The sequence below is a fragment of the Glycine soja genome, chromosome 4, assembly GCF_004193775.1.
Source record: "Glycine soja cultivar W05 chromosome 4, ASM419377v2, whole genome shotgun sequence".
NCBI classification, from domain to species: domain Eukaryota; kingdom Viridiplantae; phylum Streptophyta; class Magnoliopsida; order Fabales; family Fabaceae; genus Glycine; species Glycine soja.
In genome coordinates, this window is record NC_041005.1 from 4,550,500 (window position 1) to 4,576,318 (window position 25,819).

The 25,819-nt window shown below is 33.6% G+C and overlaps 2 protein-coding genes across 3 annotated transcripts; one reads left to right on the forward strand and one right to left on the reverse strand.

The window, feature by feature from the left end:
• The first annotated feature begins 1,081 nt into the window (after positions 1-1,081).
• LOC114408863 (myosin-15-like) lies at positions 1,082-23,824 on the forward strand. Of its 2 annotated transcripts, XM_028372051.1 has the most exons (39): positions 1,082-1,275; positions 1,378-1,506; positions 1,608-1,754; positions 2,543-2,688; positions 2,792-2,948; positions 3,057-3,115; positions 3,776-3,932; positions 4,087-4,236; positions 4,346-4,482; positions 6,403-6,549; positions 6,641-6,742; positions 7,088-7,145; positions 7,775-7,876; positions 8,703-8,740; positions 8,836-8,962; positions 9,050-9,223; positions 9,387-9,518; positions 10,092-10,201; positions 10,708-10,768; positions 10,881-11,058; positions 11,577-11,782; positions 12,125-12,244; positions 12,339-12,437; positions 13,743-13,964; positions 15,584-15,723; positions 15,940-16,051; positions 16,245-16,292; positions 16,381-16,473; positions 16,721-16,891; positions 16,984-17,136; positions 18,144-18,320; positions 19,331-19,474; positions 20,932-21,002; positions 21,133-21,232; positions 21,302-21,358; positions 21,443-21,499; positions 22,099-22,179; positions 22,259-22,341; positions 22,773-23,824. In XM_028372051.1, exons 1-39 carry the CDS (start codon positions 1,270-1,272, stop codon positions 22,894-22,896), a joined length of 4,575 nt encoding a protein of 1,524 aa, XP_028227852.1. In that variant the 5' UTR covers positions 1,082-1,269; the 3' UTR covers positions 22,897-23,824. The 2 variants fall into 2 exon arrangements, with proteins under 2 accessions (XP_028227852.1, XP_028227853.1); XM_028372052.1 differs by lacking the exons at positions 18,144-18,320; positions 19,331-19,474; positions 20,932-21,002; ... (4 more) ...; positions 22,259-22,341; positions 22,773-23,824 and adding an exon at positions 17,247-18,137.
• Positions 23,825-24,175: 351 nt separating this feature from the next.
• LOC114408322 lies at positions 24,176-24,634 on the reverse strand. Its single transcript, XM_028371348.1, has one exon. It carries the CDS (start codon positions 24,632-24,634, stop codon positions 24,176-24,178), a length of 459 nt encoding a protein of 152 aa, XP_028227149.1.
• Between the last annotated feature and the right edge of the window lie 1,185 nt (positions 24,635-25,819).

Sequence of the window (25,819 nt, forward strand, 5' to 3'; positions counted from 1 at the left end):
GAAAGAAGTAAAAAATGAGAAACAATATCAGGAAAACATGAAACAAAGTAAAGAGAAAGAAAAAAAATATTAAATGGACAATTATATATTTTTTATTACCGAAATGTGGTAGATAGGGCATTGGAGAATGCACTGAAGATGCAAGGGTATATTTCTCTCCCTTTTTCTCACATTAGACAAAAAGAGATGATAGGTTGCATCAATTTTTTCTTCTTCTCAGTTCTCTCCACTATTATCAATTAAAGAGTTTGACTGTAACTTTTCAATTTAGAAAACGAGAGATTGGTGAATGGTGGTTGCATTCGTTCAGTAAAAAAAAATATAGGTGTTTTTTTTATTATAGAAAAATATAGTAATTGTTATTCTTCATTATACATCATAATTGCATTTTAACCGTATTTATGACTTTTTTACAATCAATTTAAGTATTTTTTTTACCAAAACAGAATCAACTCATTTCATTCATAAATGGTTATATTAATGGGTAATCATTATTTAAAAAATTATATAGTTTTTTTTTTTGTAAAAATATCTTACATTTTAATTTTCACGAATAAAATAATGTTTATTCTATGACCACGGTAGAACAAAATAAATTTGATATTTAAATAATTATAAAGTTATATAAATCTTTCCAAAAATAAAAGCTCGAAGCATATATTAATGTATCTATTATGTTATGTTAATATAGCTTTTGAAAAATTATAACTATTAAATCATAACATTATTTTTATTTAAATTAAAAATACTTTAGAAAATAATCTAATTATTAAATTTTTCAATATTTTTAAAATAAAAACAAAGAAAACACTGAATATTAAAAATATTGATCATTAAAAAGTATCAATATAATGTTATAAAGGATAAAATTATCAGAGAAATCCTTAATATTAAAATATTGAATTGACATTCTATAAAAAAAATGTAAACACCATTCTCGTAGGATTTGTGAAAATAAATTTAATTAATTTTAAAAATGTAACTTACTTACTATATGATTATATATAAAAAACGATTTTTAATATTTTTTATAACAGTAAATTTGGTCCGGCCTTGACAGAAAGAAGAAGAAGAGGATACGGTAAAGGAAAGCGGGAGTGAAAAGTGGGAGAAAATCACAAGCACAAACACAAACACTGGGTACGGTGGTGACGTGTCGACTACGATATAAATACCGTACAGTTTCGCCATTTTTGACTTCATAGTCCACAACCAATAGGGCGGGAACCCCAATTTTCAGCAGAACTACCTCTAATCTAGCTCAACCTCATGCCAGTACGTAACTCTTCACTCTCTTTCTCCGCTCTTCTCTTTCGTCCCTCTTTATCTCTAGGGTTTCACTCTCGAATTCTTCTTCCCTCATTTTCCCCTTTGCAGGAACCAACCATGAGTCTGCGCCACGGCACCAAGGTTTGGGTCCACGATAGAGATTCCGCTTGGATTCCCGCTGAAGTGCTCGAGTCTTCGGGAAAGAAAGTTACCGTTGCCACCGCTTCCGGCAAGAAGGTGAGTGTTTTGTTTCTGCCGAATTCACGCCGCTTGCGTTTTTGAATGGCGGTACGGTGCATAGTTCGGATGATGAATCTGTGTGGTGCATTGTTTTGCAGGTTGTTTTTCTTCCGGAGAACGTGTTTCCCAGGGATGCTGATGAAGAAGAGCACGGCGGAGTCGAAGATATGACGAGGTTGGCTTACTTGAATGAGCCAGGGGTGTTGTACAATCTCCAGAGAAGATATGCACTGAACGATATTTATGTGAGTCTTTATTGAATGGATTTGTTGGTATCTAGAATTCTAGATGGACAATTAGCGTTTCTTCATGTTATCACTCTTTATTTGTTGATGATGAGATGGACGTGAGTTTATAGTTGTGTTATTGCGCTGTGTAAAATTGAAAATGTCTAATGGTGTTTGGCAAGCCTAGTTGGCATTAGGGGATTGACACATTGATGAAATGATATCTAACTTTATGTGCAATATTATCAGTGTAAGATTTGTTATTAGAGTTTAATTGAAATGTATTGAGCGAGTAAAGATTTTTTAAACTAAAATTTCCAACACTGACAATTCATAGAAATTAAACTCTTTAAGATAACTATCTTAAAATTTATCCCATAGATGATTTTTGATTGATCAATATTTATATTGACAGTGCATGACAATTAAACTCTTATTATAATCTTCTTATTACTGGAAAATTGTGTTTGTGTATGGAACTACTCTGCCAGTAGTGACATCCGATATGCTGCATATGTGCTTTATTCACTTTCTGTTTATGTATGAAGTTAAATAATTAGTGCTTTCATTTACGAGAGCTTTATGGTAGTTTATTTCTGGCGCATTACCTACTTGACCAGGTCGCCAATACTGATAAATAAATTAATACATAATCAGTAGCTTTTAACACTTTCATTTGCTTTTTGGCAACATAACTTCATGAAATTTACTTAATATATCAATGTGATATACGTATATATTTGTATCCTTCACATTACATTTTTTACTATTTTATGCTTTTTGTATGACTTGTTTTTCTATGTTAGACATATACAGGGAGCATTTTAATAGCTGTTAATCCATTCACAAAGCTTCCTCATTTGTATGATATCCATATGATGGAGCAGTATAAGGGAGCTCTGTTTGGTGAGCTTAGTCCACATGTATTTGCTGTTGCCGATGCATCTTATAGGTTAGTATGCATTTCGTCTTGTGTATTATATGATTTTTTGTCATATTTACTGCTTGCCTTTTCATTTTGCAAAATTACTGAGTTTTTGTTGGGCATGATTTAGAGCAATGATGAATGGAGGTCAAAGCCAATCTATCTTGGTCAGCGGTGAAAGTGGTGCTGGGAAAACTGAGACAACAAAATTGATTATGCAATATCTTACGTATGTTGGTGGGCGTGCTGCTGGTGATGATAGAACAGTTGAACAACAAGTTCTTGAAGTAGGCTATTCTTGAAGTTTATGGATCACATGTTTGGCAATTCATTCACTTCTAATTTTAATTTAGTCATCAATAAGGGATGCTAATTTCACTTGTTGCTTGATTCAGTCAAATCCACTTTTAGAGGCATTTGGAAACGCAAGGACTGTCAGGAATGACAATTCAAGGTAAACTTGGTTCTTTATAGTTTATAGTTTATATTTTCACTTTCCACATAGATTTAGGAAGTAAGCTTAAAATTTTTCCTTGGACTATCTTATGATATTTTCTTATCTTTTTATTAACTAAAGCATGCTATGTGCAGTAATGACATAATTGTGTCTAATATCCAATCCATCCAAAAACCATGGTTGACTTCATGGAAATGTAGTTATGCACCTAAAGAAGTGCCATTTTCATGGAGTGGCAGATATTTTTGGGACCCAGATTTGCTAGCATAGTGAATGGTGACTGCACCATTGTTGTATAAAATCTTAAAATATGCAAGTGAGAAGAGAATTCTGTGACATCATAGAAAATTGATACCCTTGTGTATATCCTAGGAATTAGATTCAGAAGGATTGAAAGTAGGAATGGTGATGTATTGATGTTTGTGATTAACATTGAGGTTTAAGTGGGTGAAGTGGAAGAATAATACCTAAGTTTGTAACATAATTTTGATTTTCAGATATGTGCATCTGATGGATAATCAGGTTCTTTGTTATGGATGTTTTAACAGGGTTTTACATTTTAATGAAACAATAAATGCAGTTTATAATGTCAAATACTCTTCCATTGAAATTGTTCTTGCACATTGCCTCATGTTATTTCTATTTTTCTGGTTGCAGCCGATTTGGGAAGTTTGTTGAAATTCAGTTTGATTCAAATGGTAGAATATCTGGTGCTGCAATTAGAACTTACTTACTAGAAAGATCACGAGTAGTGCAGATAACAGATCCAGAAAGAAATTATCACTGCTTTTATCAATTGTGTGCATCTGAAAGGGTATATTTAGTCTTTGGTGAAGTATTTATTTGATTATATATTTAGGTGTTAATATGCAGCATAAAGCTATGTTTTGCACTGTGCATGTGCAGGTTTCTGTTTTCAGTATGTCATGTTATTGTTATACTTTGTTATTGGAATGCCTCATTTTTAGGATGTAGAAAAGTATAAGTTGGGAAAGCCAAGCCACTTCCACTATTTGAATCAAAGTAAAGTCTATGAATTAGATGGCGTAAGCAGTGCTGAAGAGTACATGAAGACGAGGAGAGCAATGGATATTGTTGGCATAAGTCTAGGGGATCAGGTTTAATGATGCTACCCATTAGTGTATCTTTTGCTTTATTGAATGCTGTTTTGGTTAATTTTGTTGATTTTCACCCTTTACTCATAGTTATACTTTCTTTTATTACCAGGAAGCCATATTTTGCACCTTAGCTGCAATTTTACATTTGGGAAACATTGAATTTTCTCCTGGAAAAGAGCATGACTCGTCAGTAATAAAAGATGAAAAATCAAGATTTCATTTGCAGATGGCTGCTAATCTTTTCAGGCAGGTGATTTATGTTTGGAACATTATTTAATTTACATGAATTATATTTTTACTTGGTCTAATTTCATTTCTCTCATTTGCATTTGCTTTCAAATTAATTAATTTTTTTTTAAATGTTCATGATATTTCTATAAAAGATTTTGATAATGACTAAGTAGGGTGCATGAACAGTGTATAAAACTAAAACATTTTTTTTTTTGGAAGGCAAAAGATATATATATTATTAATAATAGAAAAACTAGTACCAGTGGTACTAGAGATAGATACAAAGCACCAGAGTGCTGCCCTCCAAAAAACCCATCCTAAACCATGAGATTAAGGAAACCCATCAAATCTATCCAAAGGACTTCGAAATATTGGAAGACCAGTGGATGAAGCTAGTATTGAAATCTTTATCTTTAGCCTTGAACCAGGACCAAAGAAGGTAAATGGCATGATCCATGACTTTATAGGTGTCGAACGGACTTCCTTGGAAAATCAGATTGTTTCTATGGTGCCAAATAGAACTAGTCAAGGCAATCCACCAACCACCCCTTATATCCTGATTTACAGGATCCCCAAAGCCTTCACAGAATTGAGTAAAGTGGCACTTTGGGTGACTTGGCTGGGGGCCTACTACCCGGATCCATCTCATGGATTCCCACCATAAACCTTTTGTCAAATTACAATTGAAGAAAAGGTGAGCCACATCCTCCAGAGCAGTACCACACAAAGGACAGTTTTGGTCCTGGATATTAATGTCTCTTCTTAGGAGATTTTCCTTGGTGGGGAGTCTATTTTTAAGGAGTCTCCAGCAGAAAACTGTTGCCCGAGGGGGAATTTTCAACTTCCAGATTTGCTTATATATCTTCCCATCTGTGTTTGCTGTATTGAGGTTAGTGCAGACATTGTAAGCTGATTTAGTAGTGTAATGACCATGGGGTTCAGCTAACCACACCATAGAGTCTTTACTATTCCTCTGAATAGGAATGGAGCTTATTTCCTCCATGAACTGCACAGCTATATCATTTTCATGATCAAAAAGATTTCTCCTCCACCTGAGGTCCCACTCCCAGCTATCATTAATGAAGTTGCCCATGCTTGAGATGAAGGAGCTTTGCTGTCTACTAATCCGAAAAAGCTGATTATACTTTTGCTCAAGAGTGTAATCTGCCCCAAGCCACCTATCTGTCCAAAATTTGATACTTTCCCCACTCCCAACCTTCCAAGTCATATTCTGACTGAAAATGTTAGGATCCGACTGCTGGTATATCTTTCTAATATCCCTCCACCAGTGAGAATGGCCCCTCTTGTTAGACTGAAGCTGGAACTCTGACCAGTCACCATATTTAGATTTTAGGACTCTAAACCAGAGTTGCTGCTGACCAGAGGCAAAGGCCCAAATCCACCTACCCATTAGCGCTGTGTTAAATTTCGAAATATCCTTTACACCCAAACCCCCCTCATGCTTGGGCTGACAAATATCCTCCCATTTCACCCAAGGGATTTTGTGATGGGTATTGTCACCACCCCACAGGAAATTTCTTTGTAAGGAAAAAAATTTGTGTACAACTGTACAACAGTGCAATAATGACTATGAAATGCTAAGGTGTGTACCAAATAGAGTTTTCAACTACTATTGGGTATTGACTTTGCAAAGTTAGTATTAAGTCTTCAGAATTGGTATATCCAAGAAAGAGACTAAGCTTTACAATAATTATCATTGGTTTCTTAGTCTGTGAGAGATTGGATATCTGTGTGAACAGATAGCGCATATTTTGTATCTTTTGAGAAAATAATACAAATACCAAAATGAGATGGATGGTTGGTTACTTGTTTGTTTTCCTTAACATGTAATGACTAGACATAATTTTTATATAAGTTTTCACTTTTCATCCTTTTTTAAACTTAATGGAATGGCTGCAAATTTTCCATCTCTAGGTGTGATTTGAACCTACTGCTAGCAACACTATGCACCCGTTCAATACAAACCCGAGAAGGAAATATCATCAAAGCTCTTGACTGTAATGCTGCTGTCGCTGGTCGGGATGCTTTGGCAAAAACTGTCTATGCTCGTTTATTTGATTGGTATGCTTATGGTCAATGGTGAATTGATAGAATTTTTTTTTTATCATGCATATATTAGGGTGAAAATACTAATTATTTGTTGTTCTACCAGGCTTGTTGATAAGATCAATAGTTCTGTCGGGCAAGATATCAGTTCCCAGAAGCAAATTGGAGTTTTGGATATATATGGTTTTGAGTGTTTTAAGGATAATAGGTAATTTGTTGTCAATTAAATATCTCTTGGAGGAGTAGGAATATTTTATTTTGGGGTTATATGCATTGTGGAAACTTGAAGTGAGTGGGTTATCCTGGTGCATCGGTCAGGCATGAATTACTGTAGATATTTTCTACTTCTCTAGTGCTCTTGTAAATTTTAGTACACCCACTAGTGGAAAAAATGAATTGTGCACAGACATTTGAGTTTGGCTAGTACCATCTATTGATTTTTTTTTCCTACTGTGTTTTGATTATTGAATTGTTTTTCTGCTGCTGTTATTTTAATTTGGTATCTTTGTTGACATGATTTCCTTGCTTGATACAATTATATTTGCTTAAACAGTTTTGAGCAATTCTGCATCAATTTTGCAAATGAAAAGCTCCAGCAACATTTTAATCAGGTATGCAAGTTTGTTATTATATGTTAGTTTGCTTTCACCAAGTTAGCTTTGTTTGTTATCATTAGTTGAAAGCTAGAGTCAAAAGTTTGGAGTTCAAAACTGAAAGTTGACAAGTTACCTTATTGGAGTGAAAGTGTTTGGTAAAATTTTGATACATATAAAATGGCATGAAAATGCTAATGTATATATAATTAAATATTAAATAACTTTATGCATAAAAATTACTATTGTTGTTGTTGTTGTTATTAATTATTATTAGGTAAGGTATACTTCATAAAAAGTTGAAACAATAAGTATGCACATATGTGTGTGTGTATATAAATTAATGTTAATATTAATATATGTTACTGTATAAGTTATATATATATATAATGAATTATTATTATATATAAATCTTTTATAAACACACTATCTTATGAAATTAGAGATTTTAAGTTATTAACTTTTACAAAACAGCTTCCTAATCAAACACCTCTAGTACCTTAGGTTTTGTCAAACAAGCTAGTTGACTAATTAGAAGCTACCCAATTATCTTTCCAAACACATTCAATGCCTAGGTGTCTTAATATGAATATGTGATTTTTTTTTAATTTTCTTATAACTTGTTTATTGCTTGTCATTTCTTCCAGCATGTTTTCAAGATGGAGCAGGAAGAATACAGCAAAGAAGAAATCAACTGGAGTTACATTGAGTTTATAGACAACCAAGATGTTTTAGATTTGATTGAAAAGGTTTTTTTTTTATTAAATTGTTTCTTTAGCTGGAGCTTTTTGATTCCATGTTTCTATGTTCCCATGTAGTATTATCCATTTCAAACAGATTGCTTGTTTTACGCATAATATTTGGATAATACACGTGTCTGAAATATTGATGCCCAAAGGAATTGTGAACAAACTATGTCTTTTGTCAGTTTATTACAGTAGACCACAATACTGAAATTGAAAGGAGAATTTGCGTTAGGTATTAGACATTGATAAACCCAGCCAGAAGAAAAGAGCACAAGTAGAGAGATAATTCTGATTTTATTGATAAGAGAAAAACTGAATTAAAATTAGCTGAGTCAGAGGATCAGAAGTATTGATTCTACTAAAGCAGTAAGCCTAACTAACTTGCTAGTTACAACTGACTGAAAGTGACTGGCAACTGAAATCAGAAAATAAAGGCTACACTACAGCACTACTACATATGGCTGGTTGATTGACCATCCCTAGGGTACGCGTGGTATATAGATTAGTTCTCTCTAATAGAAAGCAACTACTTAACTAGACCGCATTAAATCAAATCCTTTGTCTTATTCTGTGCTTTTGGTCTAATGTTTGGATCTCATATATATGATTTTGACATAATGTTGGGAATAAGTGTTGGATTGGGTTCTTTTGAAGGATAAGTTGTTAAGATCTGCATATCTAGGATTCATTTAACCATAATCATGCCTAATGAATATTATGTTGCTTCATTTGGAAATTAAATTCTGTTGCTTTCATCATTGTTATGTACAAATAATTTTTTTCCCCTTTGAATTTCATTTTCTTATTGACTTGTTGCATTCTTTTGCAGAAACCCATTGGTATTATTGCTTTGTTAGATGAAGCTTGGTACAAATTAAGTTCTTTAATCTGAACTAGTGTATATTTATTTATACATTACCCTCTTGCAAATTATCTTTAATCCTGATTTTGTCTCCTTTCAGCATGTTTCCAAAATCAACGCACGAAACATTCTCAACCAAGTTGTTTAAGCACTTCCTGTCACACCCTAGGTTAGAAAAGGAGAAGTTTTCTGAAACAGATTTTACCCTTTCTCATTATGCTGGAAAGGTAATCCAGTGTTGCAGACTTGCAGTACTTTCTCTTGTTTTGAAAATGAAATATTTTGATGGTATATCTTCCAATACCTTTATGTAGGTCACTTACCATACAAACACCTTCTTAGACAAAAATCGTGATTATGTAGTCGTAGAACATTGTAATCTATTATCCTCTTCAAAATGCCCCTTTGTGTCGGCTCTTTTTCCTTTGCTATCAGAGGAATCTTCAAGGTCATCATACAAGTTTTCTTCTGTGGCTTCCAGATTTAAGGTGTGAATATATTTCCTTTTGTGAGTTACTGAATTTAAGGGGATTCATTATAATGAACAAACAAAATAGTATAGGAGGCTAAAGTATTTGGACATTGAATTTTATGTTGTTGATCTTTTTCTGTTTCATGTCCTGTGTGTGACACTGGTGATGGGGACTTCAGCAACAACTTCAATCACTCATGGAAACACTTAACACAACAGAGCCTCATTACATTCGATGTGTCAAGCCGAATTCTTTGAATCGACCACAAAAGTTTGAGAATACTAGTGTCATACACCAATTACGCTGTGGGGTCAGTAGTTAGATATTCTAACTCCCTTACTATTACTGTTCATCTAAAGTTGTAAAGACACATATTGCCAGTATGCCAATTGTTAAATCTGTTTCTTGATTGCTGTTTGCTGATTACTTTGTCAGTCAAAGCAGTTGTTTATAGTTTTATCCAATGTTATTGTACAGATAAGTTTACTTTTGTGGTTTTTCCTTTTGATGGTGGTGAATATCTTGTCTTAGTGCATTGAATTTTGATGAAGATCTCTAAATCTGCCTGATTAAACTGGATGCAGTTTTTTTTCCTGCACAAATAACTTGAAAGGTTTTTTATGGCACTCAGTTTTATTTGATTGTCATTTTGTTTCCCCCTCTTAATTTATATTATCCATTATTAATTTCTTTACATTTTTAATATATATTGATAGACTTCCATCTACATGTGTACATGCATAAAAAAATTGACGTGGGCTTTATTCAAATTTTCATACTAATGAGGCAGCCATAATTATCTTGTTTTGTCTTGTCATCTAGATTTACTTCCTAGCATGGTATCATTTATTAATATTTCTTTTCATGACCGTATTTTATTTAGGGTGTCCTTGAGGCTGTTAGAATAAGTCTGGCAGGTTACCCCACTCGAAGGATTTACTCAGAGTTTGTAGATCGCTTTGGATTAATAGCTCCCGAATTTATGGATGGAAGGTGAATTTTGTTAATTTATATAGCAGTTTACATTATCTTTTTATTTTTGAAAGTGAAGTGGGAAGCTTTGAATTACTCCCACAAAACCTGGATTTGCTTCTCTTATTTACTCCTAGATTGGCTGGTTTATTTGGTTATTAAACATTTAGTGCAAAAGTTGTTCTACTTAATGTGGACACGTCATGGGCCGGTTCTATCATCTTGAAATAGCCAACTTGATCTGGTTATGATAATTCCAAGTTTATTGGTGGTTTTAATTTACTGAACCAAATGAGAAACAAAAAGCAAGTTGGTTTTACATCTTATTTAAATTTGTGATTCTTCCTTTTCATTCAGTATAGGAAAATGTTCTCGTTTGTAGAAATTTTACCTTGTGGCATGGATTGGATTTTTGTATTGACTTTACATGCATTTTATTTATATGAATGCAAGTGAAGCAATAGAGGCTTCTTATTTGATAATCATTTCACTTCTCATCAATGTTTGCTTATACTTTGTGTTGACAGTTATGATGACAAAGATGTAACTCTGAAAATATTGCAAAAGCTAAAGCTTGAGAATTTTCAGGTGTGCTTCTTTGGGCCCATGCATACTGCTGTTCATAAAACTTTGGGGGTGTAAAAGCAAGAATGAATTTATGTTGGTCATACTTTGATTTTTTTTGTCTGTTATTATTCAGTTAGGTAGGACCAAGGTATTTCTCAGGGCTGGTCAAATTTGCATTTTAGACTCTAGACGTGCAGAAGTTTTGGACAATGCTGCAAAGTGTATTCAGCGTCGACTGCGGACATTTATTGCACGCCGGGATTTCATCTCAATCCAAGCTGCTGCTCTTTCTCTTCAAGCATGCTGCAGGGGTCTGCTTTATTGACATTTAATAAAAATATAAAATAATTCCCCTTTAATTACTTTTTAAAACTTGTGGCCAAAATAAATATTTCTCAGTTGTGGTTTTTTCTTGAATATAATGCATTCACTTAAAATGTGCTTGATTTGCACTGCATTGGCCATTGGCCCTTTTAGAACTTCATGAACTCAATGATCATTGTTATTGCCAGCATTTCTCATGTAGATTTAGGATCTTTAAATTGTATGTAGGATTTAACTCCTCTAAAGTGGGGAGGGCGCAGCAGTAACAACTATTGTCATTCAGAAATATATATGTATGTATCTTTTATAAATATTAATTAGAAAATCAATGGTCGTGGTTTTCATAGCTTCATAGTTTGTTTTACATGTGCATTTATTTAATCACAATCTCAACCATTGATTTATAATCGATGGTTATAACTACACTTTATCTTCCAAGTGCACTGCACTTTAGAGGAACACAATCAATTAATTGTCCTGGTCCTTACAGTTTTTGTTCTTATAGGATTCATTGGCCGAAAGTTATATGCTTCTAAACGGGAAACATCAGCAGCTATCTCCATTCAGAAATATATCCGTATGTGTTGGATGAGGCATGCTTATGTGAAATTATATTATTCAGCTATTATTGTACAGTCCAATGTTCGTGGTTTCACAACTCGTCAAAGGTTCTTGCATAGAAAAGAACACAAAGCTGCCACTTCTATTCAGGTATTTTATCTAGAGATGGAGTTGTATCATGTCCTTTAAAATGTCAAAGCAATAGCATGTTCTTTACTTATTTATTAGTATATTCAATTCCATTTTGCATATTATGATTGTAGTGTTAAATTAATGAATTATGTTTATGTGTAATTTTGACTGATTGTGTAAAATATTACTGTAGATTTTTTAGTTTTATCTCTCATGTATGCATGTTTATAAGGCATGATAATGCATTATTTGGTTTCAATTGTTCTCTGCATTACTTTTAATTGCTTGCTATTTTTATTTGGTTGGCAAGATGGATTCTGATGTATGATTTTGTTTATAATATGTAACATTAATATATAGGCCTATTGGAGGATGTGCAAGGTTCGGTCTGCCTTCCTAAAACATCAAAATTCAATTGTAGTTATACAATGCCTTTGGCGGTGTAAACAAGCAAAAAGAGAGCTTCGCAAACTTAAACATGTAAGGTTTTCTTTCTTTTTTCCAGGTGGAGGGGAGAATGAATTAGAAGTTGTTCTCACTACCTTATTGTTTTTTATTTATTTATCTTTTTTAGGAGGCTAATGAAGCTGGAGCCTTGCGTTTAGCTAAGAATAAACTTGAGAAACAATTGGAAGAGCTTACATGGCGTTTGCATCTTGAGAAAAAAATAAGGGTATTACTTCTGAAAAAGAAGAGATGTTATGGCTTGATTGGGTTCTATTTTGATTCCTTGTAAACGGAAAAGTGTTTTGTGACATGTTATTTTGTTGCTTAGTTATGTTCTATTTTAAGTTTTTGTTTTGCTAATGTCATGCATATATTTTTGGGATTAAAATTATTTAAACAACAAACTGCTGATTTGTGATTTTGTATTGTAATATTGTTTCTGCTACATACATTGCTAATAATTATCCTCATGGCATTTTGTGGTTTGTATGTTTTGAAAGGAATGTTAGTATTATCTTTGCTTTCAATTTTTCTTTGCGATAGAATTGTGTATATGGTTTCTATTTGTTTTCTTCAATTCTCATCAAATAAGCTGAAAATTCGGTGTTTTAAATTTTGAAATAAAGGGGAACTGAAAGAGTGAAGGTAAATTCCATTTATTTGATTATTCCATTGCTGTGTTTTCATTCCTCTAAAACAGGAATTTCATATAGACTATGGTTAGTCACCCTCATTCTTTTGAAACATAGGCTTCAAACAATTGCCTTTCAAACACATTCCTTACTAGTGGCTCGAATTTATTGTAACTTGTGATATAATGAAAGCTTCACTTCCTATTTAATGAGTCTCACTTGTAATTTCATTGTTTCCAATAAATTTCAGTTAATTGTAGTGAACATGTTGGAAAATTTATGTCACTGGCACTCTTCATAGATTACACATCAAGTCCAATGTCCATAATGAGTAGTTTTCTCAGGATGAACTCCCATTTAGTAGGGACATGCAGTGAAGTATGACTTATGAGTGCACCTGGTTATTTCTGTGTTATGAGTTTTTTTGTAATGGCTAACTTGTTTTGTCAATTCTTAGTTCAAAATTATCCAATTGAACACTATATATTTCAAGCAAATTTTCATTGTTTCTGAGTCTTATGATTTGATGCAATTTATATTTCACAATTCAAAAATTAACTTGACAACTCATGATTTCAATTGTGATTTGTATATTTCTGTTGGCTTTGTTTTCTGGTATGGGAATACCTTTTCCTCCATCTTTTTGTTGTTTTATTTTTATAACTAATAGAATTTCTTTTATCAAAAAATATAAGTGTCCTCATGCATGATTACCATTTTTTACTGTAAATTATTGTTTATGTTTTCAAATTTTCTGTCTTCTAATTTCTCTGCTGCGTGAATTTTAGACCAACAGTGTACTGCCCATCAGTTCATTTTGATTATATTAAAGAAAGAGTTTGACTTATACAAGTGAGATTTGGGGAACTTGTGGTAATGTATTCTTCATTGTCATGCAGGTTTCTAATGAAGAGGCTAAGCATGTTGAGATTTCCAAGCTACAGAAGATGGTAGATGCTCTGAATCTTGAATTAGATGCAGCTAAACTAGCAACAATTAATGAGTGCGACAAAAATGCGGTTTTGCAAAATCAGTTGCAATTGTTAGTAAAGGAAAAATCTGCTTTAGAAAGAGAGCTAGTTGCAATGGATGAAGTGCGAAAGGAAAATGCTCTATTAAAGGTGCTAATGTTAAATATTTGTGTTCATTTTAGTTTGTTTGATTTTGACAACACATGAATTTCAATTATTCTTGCCATGCAATTTATATGGCAAGATTTTTCATCTTCTTTGTGTGGTCTAGAATCTAGCTTGAAATACTTTACTAATCTATTTCATTGTTTTTCTGCAAGAATTTATCCTTTTAATTTGTGTGATTTATGCAAATTGGGGTAGAAATGGGCTGGGCTATGCTATACAACGCCTGAACTTGGCCTATTGCCCAAATTAATGGCCTGAGATTGACATGTTTACCGTACATAAGCCTTGTTTTGAGGCCTAGCTTGTCCTGAAAGCTTATTAAAAGCTTTCTTTATTTACAAACATACCTAGGCTAATTACAATTATATGTAGGCCAGCAAGTTTAAGTCTTCCAAAGACCAATAGGTATATAATTTAAAATTATTGTAAAAATTTAATACAATAACATTATTATCATTATATTATTTGTATTGATTTAAATAGGCTAGAATGTTAGTCCTAAAAGGCTTTTTGGATGGCATCTAAGCCTAACTTTTTAACTAAATAGGTTTTGGCTTGACATATTTAGCAAATAGGCAAAATCTACCCTAGGGCCTGATGTGGGCTATAGATCATAAGCCCCCAAAATATGTTCTGACCTATTTTCTTCTCTAATGCAGACTCATGCTATAATTTGCAGAAAATGAGGTGTGGTTATGGGTGATGTGGGATAGATTTAAAAATTTGAAGATGGGTTACTGGTAGAGAGCCTAAGTGTAAAGATGGATTGAATCACTACATGAATAATGAAACTCATTACAGTTTGCAATGTTTGTGCTGGGTCAAAAAAGTGGTTAAGCATTGAGTTTGGATTTTTTCATTAAAGGCTAAATTGGGTGAAAATGTTTCAGTTTTACTACTCACTTGAGCAAGATGGCCTGGGACAATATAGTGTGAAATGTTTCACTTGATTTTTAGGTTCGTTGGTTGTGAAAAGTGGTTTTGCTTGGTTCATCTTCAGGTTCTAGGCTTGTGGGTTGGACATGGACGGAGTGTTGATTTTTTTTTTATGGTTTTAGTTTCCTTGTATGATTAGGAGAGTATTAGTTTGATGGTACTTGCGTTTGCTGGCTGCTACATCTTCATCTAGTGTATAATAATCTTATTTGTTATGTTAAGGATATATCTACTTTTTTTATCTGTTGTATGTAACTGAAAATCTGTTCAAAATAGGGTATGTTAAGGATTATATCATTTAAATGTTTTTACCTTTACAAAATAATCTTTTAGGATAGTTGGTTTATGATATGGTATTAGAGCATTTATGATCATGTGGTCTGTAGTTTGATCCTTGTCTCTATTCTTCAAAGTTCCAAATAAAAGATTAATTTCAGCTTCTGCATGAGGTAGGGTGGGCTTGTGCACTGTTTACCCTTGAAACTCAAGGAGCTGTTGCTTGAAGGCATGTGTGAGATATGAAATCATTCATTTGCTTTCACTTATTAGTTTAAGCTTTTAGAATGAATGGTTCACAGACATTTTTCATCCCTATCTCACTTTCTTTTTTGTCTGTCTTCTCTGATAAATTCTGTTACATAGGATTTCTTGTCTGATATCTGTAGGGTTCATTGGATGCTTTTGAAAAGAAGAGCACCGCTTTGGAGCTCGAGCTTGTGAATGCTCGGAAAGACCATGATAAAACCATTCAGAAAATGAGGGAGTTTGAAGATAAGTGTTCTGAACTTGGGCAAAATGTCAAAAGGTGCCTTTTCTTCTGCTTTCATTTTTCCTGTTTTACAAATTGGTTTAGTTTGAGTGCCAAAGGTGCTGTACCTTCCCATTCGAAAGTTTTGTTTGCTTGCCTTTATTAGAGTTTGAGCTTTGTTAAAAGCAATCATGTGCAGTGGTTTACTTAAATGGCTAGTGTTTTTTGTTTGTAATTCTCATTTTCGTACTTGTATTTTTATTTTTAACGTAGTCTTGAGGAAAAGCTCTCAATTTTAGAGGATGAAAATCACGTGCTTCGGCAGAAAGCCTTAAGTGTCTCTCCTAAGAGTAACCATCGAGGTTTGACAAAGTCATTATCTGAAGTAAGTTTCCTCATGCATATTGATGTTGATATCAGTTAACGTCTACAGAAGCTGTTTTGCATGATTCCTTATTAATTTGTATATTTGGTTGGGTTTTCATTTCCCAGACAGCAAATTTAAATGTTTCAAATGTTGATGAAAATTTAAATTCTGGTATAGTGACTTATCTAATTAATTTACTTTTCCGAAACAGAAATACTCAAGCGCAATAGCCCCCTGCACCGAGCAGAAGCCCACATTTGTAAGATGCTACATTTTTTGCTTCTTCTGTTGAAAATAATGACTGAACACAATTATAGTTGTTTTTCATTTGTTGCAATTTTACGCAGGAATCGCCCGCACCTACAAAACTTATTTCCCATATTACACATGGCGGCTTGTCAGACTCTCGTCGATCAAAATTAACAGCAGAGAAGCACCAGGTATTATTTGAGCTTGAGCACTGTGGTGTTCAGATGCCAGATAACTGCTTAAAGTGTAGGAAATGTAAGAATCAGTTGACTTAGGCGTGGATACAACATTAATATAACTGAAATGTGGTGCAAAACAAGAATGAAAGGTCTATATTATCAATCTTATACCTAAATATATTGCCAAATAATATTGACTGTGCTTTCCATTTTGCCAAATATTGCGCCCTGTAGGCTTATTGGTACCATGTGTTGTCAGGATAACTATGAACTCCTCTCTAGGTGCATCAAAGAGGATTTGGGGTTCAAAAATGGTAAACCTCTGGCAGCTAGTATCATATACAAATGTCTTCATCATTGGCATGCATTTGAATCTGAGCGCACAGCCATATTTGATTACATAGTTGATGGAATTAATGATGTTCTTAAGGTAAATAATTTGCTTTTATAGTACTGTATTTGAATCGTGGGATGCTTTTTTAATTTTTGAGATTTATTTCATTAGAGTGCCATCTGTTTCAGGTTAGAGACAATGACATTGTCTTGCCATATTGGCTGTCCAATACATCTGCACTTCTATGCCTCTTGCAAAGGAACTTGCATCCAAATGGTTTTTTAACAACCACTGCTCAACGTTATGCCAGATCATCTGGCTTGACCAGCCGAATAGGGAATGTGAGCTTTCAAGTTGAATATTGATATCAGATTTTCCCCCCCACTGGCATATTTGAAATGCTTTTCTTCTACTATGTGGGTGATGGTTGACTTGGTTCAAACAATTGCAGTTCTCTGATGGGGCAAATACACCAAAGAGCTGAATAGATAGTACAGTCATATAATCTTTCCCTCTGTCCTAGTAAACCTCAAATGTTAGACAGAGACTGTTGCCATTGAAAGGCTACCAGATAAGTAGTAGTAGTAGATAAACGGAAATGTAGAAACAAATGAGCAACAGCTTCTGCTGAACCTACAAATTAGACATATATCTGGTATAAGCTTTGTAGGGAAAATCTTTAACATCCTACAAAACCTTTTTCCTGAACAGCTCTGATCATGGGCACTTATCAAACCTAATTATCATTTCCCTTTACAAAATTACCAGCTACCAATTTCCTTTCCAGTACTGGTCTTGAGCCATAATTCTGCAGTGTTGATTTCCTCCCAGTACCAGTCTTGTGCCATGATTCTATTTTATGCAGAGTACTGGATCAGTGAATGATCAACTTGTACTATTGTAGTATCATCATAGACAGAAAGCCTGTAATGATTGCAACTTAATCAACACTTTTGGAACCCTTATTCCTAAAATGTTTTTCCTTCTAAAAATTTTTCTTTTACAAGCTTCTGCTCATTATGCTGATGATGGCTGCTAGGAGAAAGCTCAATGATGCAGAAAGTGGAGAACAACCTATTTATTTCATTGTTTTGATTGTTTGATGATTCGATCTTTTTGTTGCATCTTCAACTTTCAATTACTTATCATTCGAGGCAGTCTATAAATAACAATTATTGGATTCTTTTAGAGGTTGTGTTAATTATGGCATTGTTTTTATCTGTTGATTTATTTGGTTGTGCCATGAGTTTTTTTATCCTTCAGATTTTGCATTTGACCCTATTTGGTTGTCTCCCAGTCCCTGCTTTCTTTATCTACCTCCTTATTTAGTTTGACTTGCCATTTCCAGGGACTGAGGTCTCCATTGAAGCTTATTGTATATGATGATAATACATCACAGGTGGAGGCAAGATATCCAGCTATTCTTTTTAAACAACAACTAACTGCTTGCGTAGAGAAGATTTTTGGCCTTATACGTGATAATTTGAAAAAGGAGCTGTCTCCACTTCTGGGATCATGTATTCAGGTGGCATTTCTTCCTCCTTGCTGATATTTTGGGGATTCAAGTAATGTGTGACTAAATTGGCAAGTCATACTTTGTGAATCATTGTGGTTTTATTCTTGGTTCCACTATGGTCTTGTAGTTCTAAAACTTTTTTTTTGGATGCTAGGAAGTTGGAGTTTAATGAAAGTCATAAACTAATGAAACCTATCAAGTGCTGAATCAACTTACATTGATTTAGACTTTGCTTCATAAACTTTATGTTAGCCCTTGGCTTCAATCAATTTCTTCCATTTAGCATCCTTATATAATGACCAATTTACTTGAGTTGAATTTAAGTTTAATAGTAAGATGTTTGCTGTGGGAAACTAAGGATTAGAGTTTATAGAGGAATGTAAAGAAACAATTTGGTTGTACAAGGTAACAAACTTTTGATTTTGATGGTTAACTTCTTTCTTGTGGCTACTATGTGATGCTGTTAAATATGAGAGTTGAAAAAACCTAGGTGATGGTTGAGGCAGGCAGAGATGCCTTCGTTTTGCCTAGTGATTTTCCAACCTCCGTTTTGGAACCAATTTTACTCATTACTTGCATTGATGATTTTACTGCTTTGGAGATGTTGTCTTTCAACAGCTGCTATATATTTTTCCTTAATTTCAGATTCTTATGTTACTAATATAATAATGCATAGAATATTTGCAGTTATAAATGAATTGATCATTTTTATTTATGTATCCTTATAATAACCTCTTGAAGACTTTTTCTGTTTTTATGAAGTTTAGTCTCCACTGATATTTTTACATTTAAAAGATCTAAATTGGAATTTAATTGCATATTACATTAAAATGGGACTTAGATCATAGTGTCCCTTTTTGAAGACTTGGTTTATGCTATAACACAATGCTGTTGTTTGATTCATGTAGCCAATCCCACTTAGTGCGAAAGTTCTTTTGTTGTTGTCTAGCTTTAATTTCTTGGTTTTTTAAATGATGTTTTACAAAATCAATTTTCTTATTATATATGATACTGGTTAGGCACCTAAGGCTAAAATGGGTCGAGTGCAAGGTGGAAAATCATCTAGATCTCCTGGTGGGCTTCCTCAACAATCACCTGTTGCTCAATGGGACAACATCATCAATTTTTTGGATTCTCTCATGAGCCGCTTATGTGCAAATCATGTATGCTATTTATTTTTCTATTGATTTGTGTCACCATTTGATCTGTGCTCTATTTTTTTTGCCATCTTTGTAATCATTTGTTTGGACATTGAGACAGAGAATGTAACAGTTTCATTATTTGAACTATGGTTATCAAAATTCAAAACTATAACAGACTAACCAGGAACTGGCCTAGCATCCTGTCCAAAATCGTTCTAGCATGAAAGAACTGATTGAAAACTGGTAACACTGGACTTGAATCCGGCAAACTGGTAGTTCCACCAGTTTAACTAGTTCTCCAAAACATGTTATTTATTTTTTTAATAAATGTCTAACATATTTGAATATGGAGTCAACCTCAACGAATGTTGTATATGAACTATTTTGTTTCTATTTGTAGATGTTTCTTTTTTATTTTACTTTGTTTACTATTTTGAATGTTAGTGTTATAAGTTTTGGCATTTATAAGTGATTTTTAATGTTGTGAAATTATTAATTTTATGTTTTTTTTAGTTTATTATTTTATAAAATTCTATTTGATTATATTATTGGTTCAATCACAGTTAGAACATTTATCATTGAACCAATGTTCTTACCGGTTTAGTGACTGGTTTGGTTTTTGAAATATTGACAATTTTCAATTGAATTCATTTGGGATTGAGTAGTTTATCTAGCTTTGTGGTGTTCTGTGCGTGGTCTTTTTAGTTGGGTGTCTTTGTTATCTTCGAAGAGATTGGCATGCTGCATTACTATGTTTTCTTGTTCCTTTTGTTGTTGCATCATCGTTAGTTTGAGGATTTCTTATCCACCTTTTGCATCTTACTTTTCTATACTAGTCTAAAAAATTATGATCTTATGGGAAAGTTGTATGAAATGGGTTAGTTGATGTACAAGGGTTACATACTATGGTTATTTTATTCATTAATAATATATGTTTTAGGCAAATTATGTTTTGGGAGAGGTTGTTCCAATAGATACCTCAACAGTTGTGCCACCAGAACCACTCATTGGTGATGTAGTTGTTTCCTATCTGTGCAGTGGTGTCATTTTACTAGTTGAAACTTCAATTTTGAAGCTTTGGTGTGGTGAGCCGAAATAGTATAGTTCTTTGAAAGCAGAGATATCCATTGCTTCTTTGTTAGACACTTAGTTAAGAACATAGTATGAAGTCACATTTCTCTTAGAAAATAAATAAATAATGATCCTATAAATAAACAAAAAAGAAATGAATAATGATTTTTCTTAACAGAAAATCGAACTATTATTGTATGCAGGCCACAAATTGTGACCTTAACAAAAAGGAATAATGTTACAAATCAGACTAGAGACATCAATGAAATAATCCCAGCTAGAAATCAAAGAAATGAATAAAGATATTTTGTGGTTATGAACTTTGCTGCCTTTTTTAATAAGTATAAATCATTCAATATGATCTATTTTTCCCCCTCATCTTTTCTTACCAAAGGCTGTATGTTCAGGTACCATCCTTCTTCATCCGCAAGCTAGTTACTCAGGTTTTTTCCTTCATCAATATTACACTCTTCAACAGGTAAAAACCCCTATTTACAAGATGCCATTTTTTGTTGTCTCAAATCACTAATTTGCTTTGTTTATTGAATTGATTTTCTGTAGTTCAGTTCTCCAATTTTTAATTTTAATTTTTCCACAATATCTTTTAGCCTTCTGTTGCGGCGTGAATGTTGTACTTTCTCAAATGGTGAATATGTTAAGTCTGGTCTCGCAGAACTTGAGAAATGGATAGCAAATGCAAAAGAGGAGGTAAACTGAGCTTTGCTATTACTCCATGACTTTAGTTTTAAAGTTTAACTAGGTACTTCTGAAATGTAGTATGCAGGAACGTCCTGGCATGGGCTGAATTATATAAGACAAGCTGTTGGGTTTCTGGTATAAGCATTACCTTAGTCGTACTTTTGTCTCAAATAGCACTGCTATACCATATTTATTCTTTCTTTTGTTTGAATTGTACAGGTAATACATCAGAAGAGGAAAAAATCTTTGGAAGAAATTCGGCAGGATCTTTGTCCGGTATGATTATCATTAATTGTATTTATTATTGCAACATCTCTTGTATCACACATTGATACTGAATAGCTTTTCGGCCTCAAATTTTTTAAGTTCCATCATTTCATTAAGATGCATGAGAAATTGAAGCTTATTTTTGGGGAATACAATTACAGCAACTTATGGCCATGGCCCATGGGTTCTTGATTTTAGTTTTGTTTCTCACTGATTTAATTAAATGGGTGAGAAGTGAAAACTCTTCTTTGGATGTTAGGTGAAAAAAGTTTGATGGTATAAAATGCCTGTATGTGAATGTCATATTTGCTCCAATGTAATTGATTCATTTATTTGTTAAATTATTAGTTTCTTTCAATAAAATATGTTGGTGCCTTTTATGCCTGACATATCTAAGAATACCAAGGTAACAGTTGGACTGTCAATGCTCTGTGTTGGGAGGGAGGAACTTGCGTCCTTCGTACCAATTATTTATGCCTTTTATTATTTTTTCATTTGTTGTTTCATGTGTATCTCATTATTTTACATGCATCACAGGTGCAATATTCTCATGTGTATCTCATTATTTAAACAAAGGTTAACCTATTCCTAGTTCACTTCTTTAACAGGCATTGACTGTGAGGCAAATTTATCGAATCAGTACTATGTACTGGGACGACAAGTATGGAACCCAGAGTGTGTCCAATGAGGCAAGTTGTGTTTTAGATTGATTAAAAATACTTTATGATGGTGATTTCCTTGGAGTTCTGAACTACATATGGTGAACAGGTAGTTAGTGAAATGAGGGAAATTGTGAGCAAGGACAATCAGTGTTTGAGCTCTAATTCATTCTTGTTGGATGATGATATGAGGTACTTTGCTTTAAACCACCTATGTTCTTTTCAGTTGCTTGTAGTTTTAGCAAGTGATTAGTGTTCTAATTATTGACATGCAACAAAGCAAATTTGGTTTCTAAGATGTTTTACTTATAATTTCCTACTTGGTAATAAACTAATATCCTATTATGTAGTTCTGAAACAAAGCAGACTCTAGTGGCTTAATTTGATCATGTCATGCAGCATGTCTAGGTTAAATTGCATTGAATACTTGATTCTTCTCTGGGTAGACAGAACTACATTTGCCCATTGTCACTGATGTGTTGGATTTTTTATGCTTACTTAAGAATATAAATCTCTGATTCTTTTGACATTTCCTGCGGTAAAATATTTCCATAGGACCTATAGTATATTGGAAATTCCATTTGCTTTGGTCCCCTCAGCTTAACCTTCAATTTTTTGTGCAGCATTCCTTTTTCTGCTGAAGACATAGATAAGGCAATCCCTGCTATAAATACTGTTGATATCGATCTTCCAGCATTTTTGTGTGAATATCCCTGTGCCCAGTTTCTTATTTTACATGAGAAGTAATTGATCTACACTACAATTGGGAGATCGTTGCTTGAAACTTAGCTTCAATATTTGATCTCTGGAATTAAATGACAGCACAACCTAGTTGCTTGAAACTTAGCTTCAATATTTGATCTCTGGAATTATATGGCAGCACAACCTAGTCGGAAATGTTTCCATTCAAGTGGACGGCAATCTTAGTTGTCATCAGGTTTACTGGTCTCAGTCACCAAATGCTTTTGGTAATCAGTTTATATTACTTACCGATCAGAGAAGAAAAAATGATTTTCTTGGCTTGATTTGTAACTTCTCTGAGTTACATAGTTAAGCAGTATAGCTTGACGTGCTGCTTCTATTATTGCAGCCCATCGTCTCACGTATTTATCATTTAGATTTTATGTTGTATTCTATGTAGGTATGAGATTGTAATCAGAGCCTTGGCCAAAGAAATTAAAAGTTTTATTCTTTGATGTAAAAATGCTGAGCAAGTCTTGGAGTTGCATTTTTTTATTCGTTTCAAACTTCATCCGTCAGCAGTGTGATGCTGGTGATTTTTCCTTTGAAAAGTTGGAAGATCGGCTATACATAACTTCGTAATGGAATATCAGCTTATGGGTATCTTTGGCTGACTTTGGATGCCATTGATTAATTTTGGAAGTGTCTCAGTTCTGCTGGTGATTAGAGGCGGATAACCATTTTTTTTCTTGGTTGACACTGCCTGATGCCAAGATGTACACTAGCTACACCACAATGGAATAATATCAGTGATCGGTCCTTCTAAAATCTTGGTTAGGGCGAGAAAAATGACTGATGAGTATACCATCACTTCAATTAAGTATGGTGCGTGTAATGATTTTTTTTTAGATGGCATTATTTTGCCTTCAATGACCAGGATTAGCCGCCAACATTTTTTTTCCCAACTTGATTTCAATAAATATTTTTCCTAGCATATAGTGTCTACGAATGTTTCGATAAATTGAGTAATTTAACGGGTAACGGTAGCAAGCCTTCTGATGGATAAGGTTTCTATGGAGAGTCCGGAAGATGACTTGTATCAAAAACTCTAAAAATTCTGAAGTAGTTAGTGCTTGCATGGCCTGCCATATGATAGGCTAACCTTATATAAGATTTGAATATCTACCATTGGTATCTCTCTGCAACCTACTGCTCGCTTAGATAAATAGCACATGAACGAGATATATCATTTAAGGTGGTTAAAACATGGTAGAGTTAATGAGTCAGTTTACTGTGATGGATGAGCTGCTTTACTCCCCAGGGTCCAGGGAGTAGCGATGTATCTTTAATTCTTTATTGTTGTAGCAGTGGAACAATTTTGAATATCAACTAAGCAGAAGAACCTCCGGGATGAGAAATTATGCTGCATAGGAGAGGACGGAGCTGTACTTGGGGGATGGAGTGGCGGAAGAGGTGGAGGTGACCTCGGATTTGAGCTTAAAGATGAATCCTCGCTCGCACAACAACTGCTGCTTTCATAGTTGATTGCAAAAGCGAGAGCCACGGTACTTCGGCTCGAGCTTATTGTCGTTTTCTTTGAAATGCCACCACTGTTGCTTCTTAAAAGGTAGCTTTGACTCTTTTCCCATGTGTGATTGAAAGCCATCAAATTTCTACCCCTGCTGGTGTAAGCATTCTCTGATTTTGCAATGTCTTTGATATATGGGGTAGAACCAGCATCAACCAGACTCGTGAATGACTTGGACTTGCCATCATAGAACTTTGAGATGCCCCTCACGTCCATCACACCACTCAAACCGTCAATCATACACTCGCCACATATAGTTCATAATTAAACATTTTATTACTATTTTTAGCACAAGATAGCTAAGAATTAATAGTTTAAATTCACCTACAATAACCAAATTCAGACAAGGAAGCCTAGTTTTAGTCGCTACAATGCAATTGTTTCCACCTTGTCAACCAGTATATTATCCTATTCCTAGATCCGGTTGCAAAATTCTTAGCCTTGTGTCTCGGGTTCTAAGGCTATTTAGGCAGACAATCAAACCAAGTACACTAAATGAAATCATAATCGCATGTCAACTTGAAAGTCATAATAAAAATTCACAAGAAACATAGAAATGAATTTTTAGAAAAATGAAAATAATAGCATGTGAGTAAAAGTAAACAAGCTAAGGAAGTGTGATCTGAGATGAAGAACCGGATGGGAAGAAGATGTTGGAGAGAGTCCATGGTGTCCAAAGGTTCAAGACATTTATAAGCACTGTGAGCCTCATTGTCATTCTCACCGCACTGTCTCCGACAAGTCGCTGTCGTTTCCGATGGACGAAGTAGCTGAAGATGAACACTGCTCGTTATCATCTTGAGGCTCAAACAACGGCAATGTTTCCATCCAAACGCCGAAGCCACCAACACGCGTCAAAGAAAGACAAGTCTGAATTGAAAAAGAGTCAAATGAGGAGACAAGCGAGGACAGACTCAACACTTTATGGGGCCTTCTTTTATATGTTTCCTTATTTATAGTTTTACGAGCACATGTGATAAGAGAAAAATATCTTTAAAAAATATCCTCTATGATAATTAAATTTGAATTATATGACTAAATATAAATAGTTAAAATTTAATATCATATAATTATTTAAATTTTTTTAAAATTTTTTAAAAAATTATGTATTTTTTAATATTAAATTTTAATTATTTATGTATGGTTATATAATTTAAATTTAATCATTTTTTTCACATAAAATATTTTCTCTTGAAAGATATGATCGTAGATTCACATAAAATATTTTCTCTCGTAGATTACAATTATCTAAATCTTTCTATTTTAATGAATAGACTATAGTATTCAACAAGATAACCTAACACTCTATTTCTTTTACTATTCAACAAGATAACCTAACACTCTATTTCTTTTACTTTTATTCAATCTCATTAAATTAATTAATGCCGAAGGCCTGCCCTT

Excerpts from the sequence above, each read along its gene's own strand:
- LOC114408322 (XM_028371348.1), bottom strand. The coding sequence starts at position 24,634 with ATGGACGTGAGGGGCATCTCAAAGTTCTATGATGGCAAGTCCAAGTCA.
- LOC114408863 (XM_028372051.1), top strand. Across the intron at positions 15,724-15,939 it reads CTTGGGCAAAATGTCAAAAG|TCTTGAGGAAAAGCTCTCAA; the intron begins GTGCCTTTTCTT and ends TTTTTAACGTAG. Across the intron at positions 17,137-18,143 it reads TGACCAGCCGAATAGGGAAT|GGACTGAGGTCTCCATTGAA; the intron begins GTGAGCTTTCAA and ends TGCCATTTCCAG.